Raw genomic sequence first — 15,793 nt, 5'->3', positions numbered from 1 at the left:
CCTCGGATTTTGAAAAAAAAATAAAAGTTCCTGTTTCTTTACTGACCATTTGGGCCCGGATTCTGGTGATGGCGATCTTTAAAATTTGACATTTAATTTCTTTTTAATTTCAAAGGTTTCTAGGCAGTGGTGTAGTTGCGGGTAGGTGATACCCACACTAATGTGGAATCTACTTCTGTGCATGACGTCATGTAAGATAGATAAGTCTGCCTGAACCTTTAACACTGCGATCCTCTCCGAACTACTGATGACTATTTGTAGGGTTTATTCTCGAAGCAGCAGCAGGACCAAGGACTCAAGGAGTTTTCAAAATTCATCAATCAAATTTATGGGAAAATTCCATATTTCAAGATCAAGCATCGAAAATGAACTACATGTGCACTTAACTCTCAGATACTCACAACTGTGGAACTGGATCACGAGTTTTGAACAACTTTTGAGCAACTAGCAGCCCTAGAAATCACATTCAACAACTATAACTCCATTTGAAGCGGATAATTTTTTATTACAGCACGAAATGATAATAAGTTTTATTAGAAAAACTACAAAATTACAATAGAGACACCAGAAAATTCAGTATTAACATGTAACATGGACTCAAGTCCAGACCTGTACTACTGTAAGTAACATGTAACATGGACTCAGAGTCCATACCTGTACTACTGTAAGTAACATGTAACATGGACTCAAGAGTCCAGACCTGTACTACTGTAAGTAACATGTAACATGGACTCAGAGTCCATACCTGTACTACTGTAAGTAAGTAACATGTAACATGGTCTCAGAGTCCAGACCTGTACTACTGTAAGTAACATGTAACATGGACTCAGGGCCAGACCTGTACTACTGTAAGTAACATGTAACATGGACTCAGAGTCCAGACCTGTACTACTGTAAGTAACATGTAACATGGACTCAGAGTCCAGACCTGTACTACTGTAAGTAACATGTAACATGGACTCAGAGTCCAGACCTGTACTACTGTAAGTAACTTTACTGGCATACACCACAAATATCATATAGAAAACAAAGCACCAAGGTTTGAATGAATATCTATCGTAGTCCTTTTACGATAGTAGTCCTTTTAGAATACTAGTCCTTTTACGATAGTAGTCCTCTTATAGAAGTAGTCCATCAAAACAACAAAAGTATTATTACACAATATCCACAATAGTTTATATAGCGACACATCCACTGGTAAGTGAGGTTTATTTAGGTCCTTGTTTTGTCATCAACTCCTGAAATTGATAAATAATGCATAGATTTAAATATTGAAATGTACTGCACAGTAATTCACTTAACTCTTCTCATTTCTTAATTCAACAACTCCAATGTCTCTGACGCTGAGTTTAACAGTAGTTTAATACAGATGAGGTGAGTATGTCTCATGACGCCATCAGGTTCTAATCTGTCGTGGGTGACAATGAGATGAAATGGGTCTCACTGGCTCATTGGGTCTCACTCACTGGGTCTCACTCACTGGGTCTCACTCTCTGTCTCACTGGGCCACTTAGCTCTCAGTAGGTCCCATTGGGTTTCAGTGTAAAATACTTACAGTTAAAGCACGACTCATGTGTCCCGGTGAACTATTAGCCAATAACTGATTCAATGCTACTTTCCCCAATTTCATTAACAGTTCCTCCTGACTCGATACTGAATCTACAAATCACAAATAAACTGATCAAATAAACCGATAATCACAGACAGGAGCCTCCAGATGAGGGATATATACAATACCTGCAGGTTTGGAGCCTCCGAGATAGGGATGTCGGAGCAGATCAGAAACGCATGGTCTCTTTTTTGGATCCCTCTGAAGACATTTCTAAAATATGCAAAAATAATTCATAGAATTATATTTTAATTCAGTAAACATCCAGATAACTAGGACCCAGTTCCACAGTTCTGGAGCCAGTTCCACAGTTCCTTTCTGATGTTTTCAACTTGTAAGAGTCAAATATCTGCAAACTGTGGAAGTGGATCCAGAACTGTGGAACTGGGTTCAAATAAGTTATTGTCTTATTACCTTTAAAACATCCATGACATTGCGATCATTGATTTCAGGAAATGGAATCGGGATTTCAGGATTCACGATCGCCTGTAGTTTACTGGTTACATCGTTATAACTTTGGAACGGAGTATATCCGTAAACCATGTTGTATAGAATACATCCAAGAGACCAAACATCACTGGCTACTCCTAACTGAAAAAAAAAACACATCTTGTTCGAGGTTCTTTTCCATCATTTTTAATCAGTGACAAATTCAACTTTGTATTAAATAAGATATCAAAATACAGTTGAACTCATGGCTTAAGTCATCATTTGTATACCATAAGTCATGTTACTGAAGTCATCTACTTTAAGTCTCAATTTGTATTTCATTAAGTTTTCAATGCTGTCTAAACTAATGCTTGTCCAAACAACGAAGACTTAAACAGTGAGTTTCACGGCCCGTGATTTTAACATACTTTATATTTCGGTGTATGTTTTCCCGTAGAATCCGTGTGATGACCTCGTGAATAAATCGCTTCCGGACTCATATAATTCGGAGTACCGATCTGCTGTTGCCTAGTAACGCTAGTTTTATCCGGTTGTATCGCGTTGGCTATTCCGAAATCGATTAGTTTCAGATGACCGGCAACTAACAGGAAGTTAGCGGGTTTTAAATCTGAATGAACGATACCTAGAAAAACACAATAAACAATAATTACAGAATACAAAATCACCATGGCCCGAATTAACTGATCTTTTACCACTGATATCACCGGTCGATACGTAAATCTTCCAGGGCCCAGTTTCACAAAAAGGTTTAACTCTTAAATCGATTTAATTTCTCCATCAATCCAGTTTATCTTAAATCGATTTAGGCCTTAATCATATTTGTGGCCTGAGCCCTTTTCCAAAACAATGACAATTTTGCTTCTATCAAAATCTACCCATGGACCCACCCTGGATTGAGGGGCAGATACCCCTCAATCTGCCGATGGATCCACCCTTGGATCTGCCGATGGATCCACCCCTCGATCTACCCATGGACCCACCCTGGATCTGCCGATGTCTTGTTGTATATTATCATACCTCTTTGATGTAATGATTGAACTGCTTCTAGCATACACTGCCAATAGAACATGATCGCGTTTTCACTGAATGGTTTTTTCTGTCGGTTGTAGAACAATCGAGACAGATCAGTATCACCACGTTCCATTACTACTGATAATATACTGTCATCTGTATTATACTCACTATTAATAGAAACAATATCATATTTACCATCAGTTATGGCTTAGATTTAAGCCCAGTCAAAGCTCATTTTGGTTCTTTAGCCAATCTTACAACTTAAGACCAGTCTAAGCTCATTTTTGTTCTACAACCAATCTAATAATGACCAGTCTAAGCTCATTTTGGTTCTATAACCAATCTAACAACTTAAGACCAGTCTAAACTCATTTTGATTCTATAACCAATCTAACAAGACCAGTTTAAGCTCACTTTGGTTTTATAACCAATCTAACAACTTAAGACCAGTCAGTCTAAGCGAAATCTTGTGCCATAACTAACCTTAGAATTTAAGACCATTTGGTTCAATTCATTTACAACATTTTGAAACTGTTGACTTAGAACTATTGAACTGAGACGAGGTAATGCTAAAATGATCAGCAACAAATATACCCTGCATTAACTTACCAATCATACATTTTAACTACACTATCACAGTCCTGGAGCTGATATAATATATTGACTTCATTCAGATATCCTTGAATAGTCGCCTCATCACAACCTTCAAGATCGACTTTCTTTATGGCTAATGTTTTTTTATACTCTGCGCTGAACACCTGATATACCTACAATAACATACGTTTAATTCAGGTTGAGTTTCGAGGGTTTCGAGGATTTATTGAATCTAAACGGAACCGTGTCGTATATAACATACCTTACTCGTTCCTCCGCGACCGATCATATTCAACACTTCGTACGATTTATCATTAACAACCATTATTTGATTCGTCTTCGGTTTCTATAGAAACAACAACGACTACGATTATTAATACAAAATTCATTCATTCTCGTAATGACAAATCGTTTAGAAGATAAACTCACGGTGAGAGGAGTACACTTGAATGGTAATAAGTGTGCCGCTGGTGTGCCTCGCGTTAATGAACCGTGTGCCGCGGGCGTGTTCTCAACTGTGGCACGCGCCGCCACCTGGTGATACGGTATCGAACTATGACTAGACAAATTGTTTTCTATGATGTATTTCATCGGAGTCACCTGTGGCAGGTGAGTCGCCGCTGTTTGTGGAATGGATAGAACTGGTTTTAGTGTTCGACTCTGGCCGGTAGAGGGCTCTGTAAACACGTTATCGGAACCTGGCGCTCCAGCGTTTCGAACTCCCTTCGAATCTTGCGACGTTTTCTCGGTGGTCGCTGGAGGATGATTTTCTTTATCCGATGATGCGTGATTGGAGTTACTCGGAGGAGGACGAGATGACTCCGGTGATATATCGATATCCATCAGCGAATATTTACGTTTCATCTCGATATTCTTGGATGCTGCTGCCACTGCATCTTCAGGACTCCCGTTTTCAACCTCCATCAATGAATATTTTCTAGGTTGAGTAGGTTGAGTTGTCGTCGATTGAGATAGGTAACCGGTATCAGAAGTAACAGAACCTATAGACACGGAGCATTCATTTATATTTCATATTAATTGAAATAATGAGTGATCCCCAAATTGACCGCAATCAAGAGGATCAACCAAAACATTTACAATGATGAACTGTTTTGATTTAAATCATAGATACAACGGTGGGCTAAAATCTAAATCCAAATGGGTCCTGACTATGTTTCATTATGGGCAAGAGGTGTACTGGGTTTCTAAGAGGTCAAGGAAGGGTCTATCGACATCCCCTTCATAAATGATGATAAGATCATACCTTTCCTCATCGGTATTATACCAGACAATCCATCATCATCATCTTCATCATCGTCGTCATGGAACTTAGAGTTGATCTCTTTTAACTGGCCCAACTGTGAAACTGGTACTCGCATCGGTTTGAAGTTCAACATCACACTAAAAACAACAGACAGACATCGATTCCAATCAATCTGATACAGTGAAACTAGCTGTTTGTTGTAGTCCAAATATTGATTTACAACAATTAATAAATAGAATTGGCAAATACAAATTGGGAGTAAAAAATAGAGATGACTTCAGTTATGTGGACTTATTCAAATGATGAATTCACTCATGTGATGACTTAATTTTAACTGTATCAATGAAGTTAGAAGTTGTAATCAGACTATAAAATTTGAACAGTGATTTTTACCGTTTAGATGTAGATTTTTTGACGGTGCTCAAAGGACCGACAGTTTTACAGTCAGGTGTACTGTGATAGGATCGTAACGCCACTGGGTTCGATAGATCTGTATGTTTCTGCTGCTGCTGCTGTTGCTGTTTCTGTTCCTGCTTACAACTAGAAAAGCGAAACGTTTTCCCATCAAATACTGAGAGAAAAACTTTGGACGAAAAATAAAGATTTGATCAAATGTATCGAATCATCTTTGAGAAAATGAAACTTGAAAGATATAACGAACCTGATTGAAGAATCTTTCAAACTCTGAGTAATCGATTTCAATTCCTGCTTTTTCAGACTCGGCCTAAAATAAATTACATATTCTATTTATAATAAATTACTGAAACACATCAGTTTTTAAAATATTGAAATCTCTTTAATAACTGGAGGCAGTAAAATGACACACTTACAGGGTATAATTATGACATGAACTAGTTTGTTGTTTTTGTTGTTGTTGTTGCTGTGTTTGATGTTGTCTTGCGCTTAAATCACTAACGTGACGACATCTTTTACCAGAAGATTCCGCGACCGACGATTCTTCAATTGGATTCAAACCTGAAATGAAACGAACAATCTCTAATTATCTATCTTACCGAATGAGGCATCATTTCAAAATCTCTCATCATCTCTGGTGTTCTCATTGTCCGAGATTCAGTATTTTACCTGGTTTTGCGTTGTGTTTATTTTCGATCAATTTTCTGCCAAGTCGTAAATTATTCATCGCAGTTACGATCGTATCATCCATATGAAACTTCTGAGCATCTTCCAGAATTCTTAAACTTTTCGTCGGATTTCCTAAAACAAGTAAACATATTTTCTTATAAAACCAACTCATCCAAAAGAGGCAATTCATAAAGTACGTGTACATTCGTAGGGGGAATTAGGGGCCAAAAATTGGCAACTTCATACTTAACTTAAAATTGCCTACGGATATATGGGTAAGGGTGGTGCAAATCAACTCAATGTATGAACACGGTCGGAGAGGGTTCTGGGCTCAGGAATTTTTTACTTATCCTGAAGTACATTTGTGCTTAAAATTGCATATGAAAAGGGAGAGGAAAGGGGGAGAGGGAGGAGGAGAGGGAGTATGAGGAGGTGGTTGAAATCATTTGTGCGGTAGAATACTCACTTTATAAATCATCACAGATCAAATAAAGCATTTTTTCATTTTTTCTATATATAATAATAAATACCTTTATCACAGTAAAACTGAGCGGCTTCAATATGTACAAATGGATGTTGTTTACATTCAGTAATAACTCGATGGAATAATTCCTCACTGAACACTTCATTATCTGTACTGAAAACACAATCATATTGTTTATAATTCACTCTCCACAGAACACAATAATCAGAGGCAATTCACTCAGTGCTAAGTGGGAAATTTACCTTTTTAGTTTGGCAAAATTGACCATCAGTTTTGCGTAATCTTCCTTTTTCTTCTGGTTTGAATTTGTTATAACCTGAAACACAAAGAGTCAAATCAAAATATTCAGAAACATTGAATAAAAACACTCAGGATCCAGTTCCACGGTTGTGAGTTTAGAGTTAACTCTGAACTCAGGATCCAGTTCCACAGTTGTTAGTAAGAGTTAACTCGGAACTCAGGATCCAGTTCCACTGTAAGAGTTAACTCTGACCTCAGGATCCAGTTCCACTGTTGTAAGTTAGAGTTACTTAGGATCCAGTTACACAGTTGTGAGTTAAAGTTAACTTAACCTCAAGATCCAGTTCCACGGTGGCAAGTTAGAGCTAACTCTGAACTCAGGCTCCAGTTCCACGGTTGTGAGAGTTAACTGAACTCAGGCTCCAGTTCCACGGTTGTGAGAGTTAACTGAACTCAGGATCCAGTTCCACGGTTGTTAGTTAAGAGTTAACTCTGAACTCAGACTCCAGTTCCACAGTTGTGAGAGTTAACTGAATTCAGGATCCAGTTCCACAGTTGTGAGAGTTAACTCCAAACTCAGGATCCAGTTCCACAGTTGTGAGTTAAGAGTTAACTCTGAACTCAGGATCCAGTTCCACGGTTGTGAGTTAAGAGTTAACTCTGAACTCAGGATCCAGTTACACGGTTGTGAGTTTAGAGATAACTCTGAACTCAGGATCCAGTTCCACAGTTGTGAGTTAAGATTTGACTCATTCAAATAAACTCACAACTGAGTAACTGGATCCATACAGATTTACACATGAGACTGAGACTGATACCTCTAAAGCTCTGCTGTAAAGACGACATAGTTTTTCATATTTGTCTCCTCCATTTTGTTTCTCATAAGATGAAATATATTGCAACCATACACTGGGATCATCTCTATGATTATACAAACTCTGTATAAGCGGAAATGCTTGATCTAGAAAAAAAAATACAACAAATTTTATACCAATACAGGCATCATATCCTATTCTCCCTCTCTCCCCATCTACTTCCAGGCTCCTACTAAAAACCACCCAGAGCTCAAATGATCGCCAGCAGATACTGAATGCAACAAAACCCACTGGCGCCATTCTATCCAGTTCATTCCCACCCTCCTCCACTCTCCTCACTCTTTTCCCCCATATTTCTTTGTTTAGACTGGTCAGTCCTTACCTGTTGTATCATCGGGTAAAACTGATTCTGATTCTACCCCAGCGGCGACTGATAATGATTTCTTATCTCGCAGTTCTTGAAGACGTTGGTTTAATTTTTTCAAACTAGTCATTTCGTAAGCAGCCTTCCTTCCTTCACTCGATTTCCCTAAATAAAACCACACAATTCTTACTTATATCACGCCAGACTCAAGCGCCTAACTTTTATTCATCTCTCTTTTCCGTTGCACATGCCAAATCTGCACGTATTTCACAGAAACAGATTCAATCTTTTTTTTTCATTGAAACCAGTGAGTTGAAACTCTAGGTAAAAGTGCAGATCCGCACCTCTCCGCGTAAACGGTTCAATCAATTACTTAAATATCATTGTTTAAGATTCAAAATGTCATCAGCAATTCAGTACATTGTCAATGGCTAATTTTAAGATATCTTCACTAGAGAGAGTATTGAGATTTTAGCCTGGATTCTGTCATTCAGCAGATTGCGTCAATCACGAGAGGTGCGGATCTGCACTTTTACCAAAATTTATCCAGTCTGGTTTATTGTGTGATACACACACATTCACAGAATCCATCTTCTTTTCATTCTTCCTTCCTTGGCTGGCTTCTTTTAATCTTATTCTTGTGGTTGAATTATTAAATTCGTGGTTTATTTTTGGTCTGATTTGATTTATTAAAGTAAGTGGAATTATTGTCAGCACTAGGTCTAACAACGTTAGCAGGAAAACATAAACGATACTTACTATTCTATTCAGATCTAGTATTATCTGTCGCTGAATTAACTTCCAAACATTATTAACTTTAACTTCAAACTTGAATTATCCGCCATTGGTTGCACTATTTACTGTGGTAAACGATTGCAATCAATAAAGTCCCGACAAGACACCGCTTTGGTGCCATTAACCCCGAGCACGGTTGTAGTAAGCCGTGGTTTTCTCTCTCCTTTTATGTTTTGTTATCATTTGTCAGTGTCTCTTTGTATTAATATTTTATTGCCGTGTCTGTCCTATGTAATTTTGTCGTTATACGGATGAAATAAATTTTGAATTGAATTGAATTGGTGTAATTTGACACAGATTCAAGATGGTGTTTCTACAAGAGGGCGCCACAATACGATAGCTTCACAAACGTAGGACATCGGGAGTGCTCCGTCCAGGTTTCGGGAACCGCCGGTAACTCCAAGGTATCGTGGGTATCCTCGGTATCGCGGTTAGGTAGCCAGAGGCTCACAGGCCGTGAGACAGGACGTATCCTCGGTATCTTCGGTATCGCAGGTAACTTGGAGGCTCACAACAGGCCGTGAGACTGACAGGTATCCTCGGTATCTCGGTATCGGCGTTCATCGAGACCGCGCGTAACCTGTGGCGGGCTGGGATCTCACTGGCCGCGAAACAGGTATCCTCGGTATCGTTGGTATCGCAGGGGGTAACCTGAAGGCTCGCAGGTCGTGAGCAGGTGACGTATTAAGACCGAATTCGGCGAGGGCAATTTCAATAGATTATGCGAGATATCTAAAAAAATTTATCCCAGACGAAAAATAGACATTCTAAATCATTATCATCACCGAGCTTAGTAAAACGTAGAACATATATTACTCAATAGGTTAACTAGTTAACAACAGTATTTAACTAATACGAAGAGGACACTAACTAGAGAAAACTGCAGCAGTGATAGCAGGTATCTGCAGCCGAAAAATCAAGGAAATTATGTGGATCAATGACCTAGGCTTCATCGAGAAAGAGTGAAAAAACTGCTGGTTAAAAGTCACGCTTTTGAATAGTGTTGTCATTTAGTTTTGATCAAACTTTTTAAAGTTTTTAAAAGTTTTAACCTTAAGAGTACCAACTCGGCATATACCTACAATAAGTACGAATACTTATTGGTTGGCTGCCTATTAAGCCGAAGATACGAAGAAAGATAAGAAAGAAAGAAAGGGCGTCACTCTGCCCTTTTGGAATGCACCATGGATACAGTCCCGTAGAATATCTAATCCGTATTTTCTAGCCATCCTGAAGCCACCCCCGCATTACAATCTGAAACATAAAAAAGAATAAAATACTTGGCCAAACCAGAATGATTGTTTCCAGCCGGGTTCGAGACCGCGACCGTCAGTTCTTCAGACGAGCTCACTAACCACTGGACCATAGACCCGTGGTAGTCTCAGGGGATTTTAAGTTTAGTTTTGGCTATGCAACTTTGTATGGGTCTGCGATTTTCAGAATAAATCGCCAACAGTTTTTCAAACGGATGAGCAAACAACAGCTCTAGTCGGGTTTACTGAGGGCACATCATAATGATTATAAATTTTATTTAATTCGTCGATTTGATCGAAATACTTTTGGTAGCGTTAATCGGGTTCGAATCCCATTAGAAAATTTTGACTTTCTACACTGGGCGCGAATATCAGCACTTTTCATTGGTCAGGATAATGACGTCACACTGGCAGTATAAAAACCCAGGTCAGCTGATCCCTCCTTCCAGTTCGGCCATTTTTCAGGTAAGCGAACGTCATCCATTTTATTTTATTTCTTTCGATGGAATTTATTTATTAATCTTACTTGTAAATTGCATACATACCCCTTAGGTTTCGCATACGGTTTTACGTAAGACAATTTCCAAAGTTCCGAAAGTTCGGATTATATTATATAGGTGTTTAATTATGACATTTCCATTTTGACGTTCTTTTTGCTCAAAATTGCCCAAATGGCGTTTTAAATATTTAGAAATAAATAATGAAGACGTTATTGTGATTTTATTGAGGAAATGGAAATTGATAAAATTTATTTATGAAATTTTCGGAAGCAGTTTTTCTGCTGTTCAGATCTACGCGCTAAAGCGGCTAGTTGACATGCCTAGGTGTAATACACAGACAGCTCAGTCTATTCAACCATGACTCGAATCCATAGAAACCTTTCATTCGAAGCGTCGTTCAACTTAATTCTGGTGGCTTCTATATTTAATATTTAGAAAATTATGATACCCAATAATTTAACGTTAATTATTATTATTACTTAATAGAAACTCGATTTAGCTATTTCTTAGAGTCAATAATTTTCGATTTTCTTGATTTTAATAAGATTGTTTTTACATTGCAGTAGCAGCAGCAGCATCAACAGCAGCAGTTAAAAAAGCAACAGTTATAAAAGCAACAGCAGCAGTACAACGACAACTACAACAATTACAACTTCAACAATTAAAACTTGAACTTCAACTTTGAATATGTCTACAAAATATGACCTTTTTTCGGGACTGTTGAAGCTGGTTCGCGCCGAGGTGCTGACTCTAGACCCTGAAACCCTCGGCGCGTTTTTTGATTTGAGTAAGTACAAAGTCTACTTCATCAATCTCAATTAGTTCATCTTGGGTATCTCAAATTCTCGATTATTTTTGATGAACATCTCAAATTATTTGATTTCCAACATCTGAAATTATTTGATCTCAAATCTCCGCATTATTTGATTTCCTAAATCTCAAATTGTCTAAATCTCAATTATTTCGAATATCATCAATTAAAAAATCTAATATCATCTAATGTCAATTTCTTTAATTCTCTTTTTAATTTTGGAAAACTCTTAAACTTAATTGAATTTGCTATCGAATCTATGGTGAATTAAGTTTGAATTGAATTGAATTGAATAGTGAGTAGAGGCTCTGGTGGATGAGAAATAACTCGAGGAAGTAACTTCATTTCCTGGTTTCGGTTCCAAATATTGTCCAAATTGTGAAATGTTCATCATGTTATTCATATTCCAGTCAATAGAGATAAGTTACAACATAAATAATTTAAACTGTGTAGGCCTCCAGACCAATGCATTTCATAGAAAATCCTGATTTATGTTTAATAAATCAAGTAATTGGACTGCGCGGTTCAGTCCATTTAGTCAGGAAGCAGACTGCAGTTTTGTCCTTATTTTTATCAGTAACTGGACTGCGGTGTAGTCCATATTTTAGTCAATAACTGGACTACCGTTTAGTCCATATTTTAGTCACTAACTGGACTGCGGTGTAGTCCATATTTTAGTGGACTACGGTTTAGTCCATATTTTAGTCAATAACTGGACCGGGTTTAGTTGATAGTTTAGACAGGAACCGGATAGCTGTTAAGTCCCAGATACCCGTCACATTATGGGACCAACATTTTAGATACCGTTGAAAAGTAGAACTAGTATTTACGTTACTTTCGTTTTTCTCTGCGACTCCAGGGTCCGAAAACATGTGATTTTCTTTTTTTATTAATCGTTCATCAACCGTCAGGAAATTCAGGATCACTATTTTTGATTGATTGGTTAAACTTTGTTCCTCGTATCTCAAGGTAGTTGCTCAAAACAGTTTGAGATCCGGAGATTATGGCAGGAAGGAGGTATACCTCGCAACTGCTATCATTCAGCTAACTATTCTAAAGCCACACCCACTCAATGTTTATACTAGATCTAAACTAAGGATATGATGTTTGATACGAATGTCATACACTAGCTCGGCTCATAGTCCAAATCTTCATCGTCTAATTGTTGGCGAATCCTAGATATTGCGGCCGTGCGGCAAATACAGTTTACACACGATTTATTTCTAACGGATTCATTATTACGGTCAATGGTTGGTGCCTCGTTAGGTACTGAGTCTTATACAGTGAGTTTACTCAGTATCCGGACCACAGTTTACTCAGTATCCCGACCACAGTTTACTCAGTATCCGGACCACAGTTAACTCAGTATCCGGACCACAGTTTACTCAGCATCCGGACTACAGTTTACTCAGTGTCGGGACCACAGTTTACTCAGTGCCGGGACCACAGTTTACTCAGTATCCGGACCACAGTTTACTCAGCATCCGGACCACAGTTTACTCAGTGTCGGGACCACAGTTTACTCAGTATCCGGACCACAGTTTACTCAGCATCCGGACCACAGTTTACTCAGTATCCGGACCACAGTTTACTCAGCATCCCGACCACAGTTTATTCAGTATCCGGACCACAGTTTACTCAGCATCCGGACCACAGTTTACTCAGTATCCGGACCACAGTTTACTCAGCATCCGGACCACAGTTTACTCAGTATCCGGACCACAGTTTACTCATCATCCGGACCACAGTTTACTCAGTATCCGGATGACAGTTTACTCAGCATCCGGACCACAGTTTACTCAGTATCCGGATGACAGTTTACTCAGTAACGGAACTGTGTGATTCATTTTGTTCTGAGACCAGATTTTATTAAATTTCCTAGCTTTTCTTCAGATCATCTTCACCCGTCAAGGGATTCGAACCTACTAAGCTAAAGCTGTTCCCCGAACCCCTTGACCTCACGAGTCGTTGGAGTCGTTACTAGCCGACCAGAATCCGGTCGTACCAATCACAGCGCTTGTAACAAACGACAGTAGACTTCTGTTGGTTTTCCATTTAAATGGACCAATCAGCGAATTTTTCCGAACAAGGAAGTATTTTGCAAATCGATATATGACGTCATGCGCAACGGCGCCAGTAATGAAATCACGCGTCGTGAGGCCAGGGAGCGCTGGTGGAAGCGAGTTCGGGAGTGATACCGGACCCCTGGCAAGCGAGGATGTCTTCAGATAGGCCTACCCTTTGACTTAATGTTTTATTTTTCAGAATTCTTTTATTTTCTTAAAGTAAAAAGTATTTCCTCTACCGTTATCCAGGCCTGACATTTATCTAGGTCTATCCTGTTTTACACCTTACAAGTTCGACAGTGACATTTCATATTGTTTTTTCTGTAAACGGCTGCAGCTGTATTTATAGTGAATTATTCCACTGAATAATTCCATACTTGAAGGGTAAGTAGTGACTTATTTGAAATACTTAATGAATTCATGTGAAATAGGCCTAATTCTAAATATCGTTTATTGTTCGCTGTTTAATGATGTTTGATTTTTATAGATAAAAATCTTACTGTAATTTGTAGTGAATGGATTTGATTGTATGAAGTTGCAGTAGTGAACAGTGTCGTCTGAAATGGTTTTTACCCCTGATGGTTGTTTCTGAAGGTACAGTAGTGGACAGTGTCACGTGAAATGGTTTTTACCCCTGGTGGTTGTTTCTGAAGGTACAGGTGCGGGTAGTGTCGAGTGAAATGGATCTTACCCCGGCGGTTGTTTCTGAAGGTACAGGTGCGGGTAGTGTCGAGTGAAATGGATCTTACCCCTGGCGGTTGTTTCTGAAGGTACAGGTGCGGGTAGTGTCGAGTGAAATGGATCTTACCCCGGCGGTTGTTTCTGAAGGTACAGGTGCGGGTAGTGTCGAGTGAAATGGATCTTACCCCTGGCGGTTGTTTCTGAAGGTACAGGTGCGGGTAGTGTCGAGTGAAATGGATCTTACCCCTGGCGGTTGTTTCTGAAGGTACAGGTGCGGGTAGTGTCGAGTGAAATGGATCTTACCCCTGGCGGTTGTTTCTGAAGGTACAGGTGCGAATAGTGTCGAGTGAAATGGATCTTACCCCTGGCGGTTGTTTCTGAAAGTAAAAGTTTAAGTTTTTTTGATTGATGATGAAAATACAGAAAATACAGAAGAAATTTGAATGAAATTTTTCGTGTCCATTTTCTGTTTGTGATGAAATGAAAATGAATTAGACTTACTTAGCAAAAACCATATAGGGAAATGTACAGTACTCGAAGGAAATATCACAATTTTTCGAACTAAAATTCGGTTAAAATTCATTTTACAAAAACATATTTTCAAATGTATCGCATTTTATTGGATTTTTTGCCCTTAATGATACTGTAGACTTCGCTTAAACTGGTAGATGGTCTATATCTGGTATAATCTGTTCAATTCGATGGAATAAAGATGTAATGTTGTTTTTATGTTTTGCCTTTTATGGTATTGCTCTGTTCGATGATAATAAAAATAATAATATTATGTGTCTAATAAAGCCCTAAATCCAGATGCTGCTCAGAGCGCTTTACTTTTTCGGTTTTATTGCCGCAGCCATTTAATAGTCTCCGGGGTGAAGTAACATCCGAGCAGCCGCTAGGCGCTCAGGGGTCCTCTATCGGGCCAGGTACCAATTTACTTCTGGGTGGAGAGAGGAAATGAGGATAAGTGTCTTGCCGGGGACACAATGGTAATGTACAGGTTCAAATCCATGATGACCTGGTTTCCCAGAACGCTTCCCATATCCCATAAATGTTCACTTCATTTCCGTTTGTTCTCTGCCTGAACCGGTAAACTGTAACGGCTGTTCGCCTATATTATAGAATACATGTATGTACTATCAACCTTCTATCTCTGTTAGGAAAAATACATAAAAACATAAGAACATCTTTATGTATTTTAACTGTTCGTGATTAGGCCTTATGTTCTATTAATGCACACGCATGACTGGTCATAATTTCCATTATGCAAGGACATCACAAGTGAACTGAATCGGAGGAAAATGTTGCGGGATAAAGAAACATGAAGTTTGTAGGGTTTGACCCTTGGAAAATTTTGGTGGTAATTTTTCTTACTGAAAGTGACGTCCTATGGAAATGAGCTAATTTGCATAAATTATAATCGGTGACCTATTTATTTGATAACCCCCTAAATTTCTTGTATCAAAATGAACAAATCGGGTATATACCCCTCAGCTAACAGCTGACAATGGAATATTCCATGTCTACGGTCAGAAATATGAATTATATGGGTAATTATAATTAGAAAATGAGCTAATAATTAAAAATCTAAAATCTAATCAGATTGTATAAAATACAAAGAACTTGATAATTTTGACCGCTATTAGGCTCAATAAATCTTTTCATCAATTGATTTTTGCAATTCTTAAAAACCGGTGCCTAATAAGGTAAAAAATAGAAGGTGCCAAACTGTAGCGGATTAGGCGGAGGCTACTGTATGATGAATATCAG

General features: G+C 38.5%; 1 protein-coding gene across 2 annotated transcripts; it reads right to left on the bottom strand.

The window, feature by feature from the left end:
• Positions 1-516: 516 nt before the first annotated feature.
• On the bottom strand, positions 517-8,765 carry LOC141908455 (dual specificity protein kinase TTK-like). 2 transcript variants are annotated; one of them, XR_012619610.1, is made up of 20 exons: positions 8,677-8,765; positions 7,936-8,082; positions 7,557-7,699; positions 6,741-6,814; positions 6,545-6,651; positions 6,015-6,146; positions 5,762-5,906; positions 5,593-5,655; positions 5,325-5,471; positions 4,932-5,068; positions 4,097-4,668; positions 3,930-4,013; positions 3,683-3,840; positions 3,077-3,240; positions 2,467-2,681; positions 2,024-2,200; positions 1,738-1,822; positions 1,556-1,659; positions 839-1,238; positions 517-745 (listed from the first exon to the last, which is right to left on the bottom strand). XR_012619610.1 is itself a non-coding variant. In XM_074798513.1 (19 exons), the coding sequence occupies exons 2-19, from the start codon at positions 8,045-8,047 to the stop codon at positions 1,209-1,211; spliced, it is 2,649 nt and encodes an 882-aa protein (XP_074654614.1). In that variant the 5' UTR covers positions 8,048-8,082; positions 8,677-8,765; the 3' UTR covers positions 517-1,208. The 2 variants fall into 2 exon arrangements, 1 of the variants encoding a protein (XP_074654614.1); XM_074798513.1 differs by having other exon boundaries at positions 517-1,238.
• Between the last annotated feature and the right edge of the window lie 7,028 nt (positions 8,766-15,793).

The sequence above is a fragment of the Tubulanus polymorphus genome, chromosome 1 (assembly GCF_964204645.1).
Source record: "Tubulanus polymorphus chromosome 1, tnTubPoly1.2, whole genome shotgun sequence".
NCBI classification, from domain to species: domain Eukaryota; kingdom Metazoa; phylum Nemertea; class Palaeonemertea; order Tubulaniformes; family Tubulanidae; genus Tubulanus; species Tubulanus polymorphus.
The sequence above is the reverse complement of the archived record's forward strand: the minus strand, read 5'-3'. Positions and strand labels throughout refer to the sequence as shown.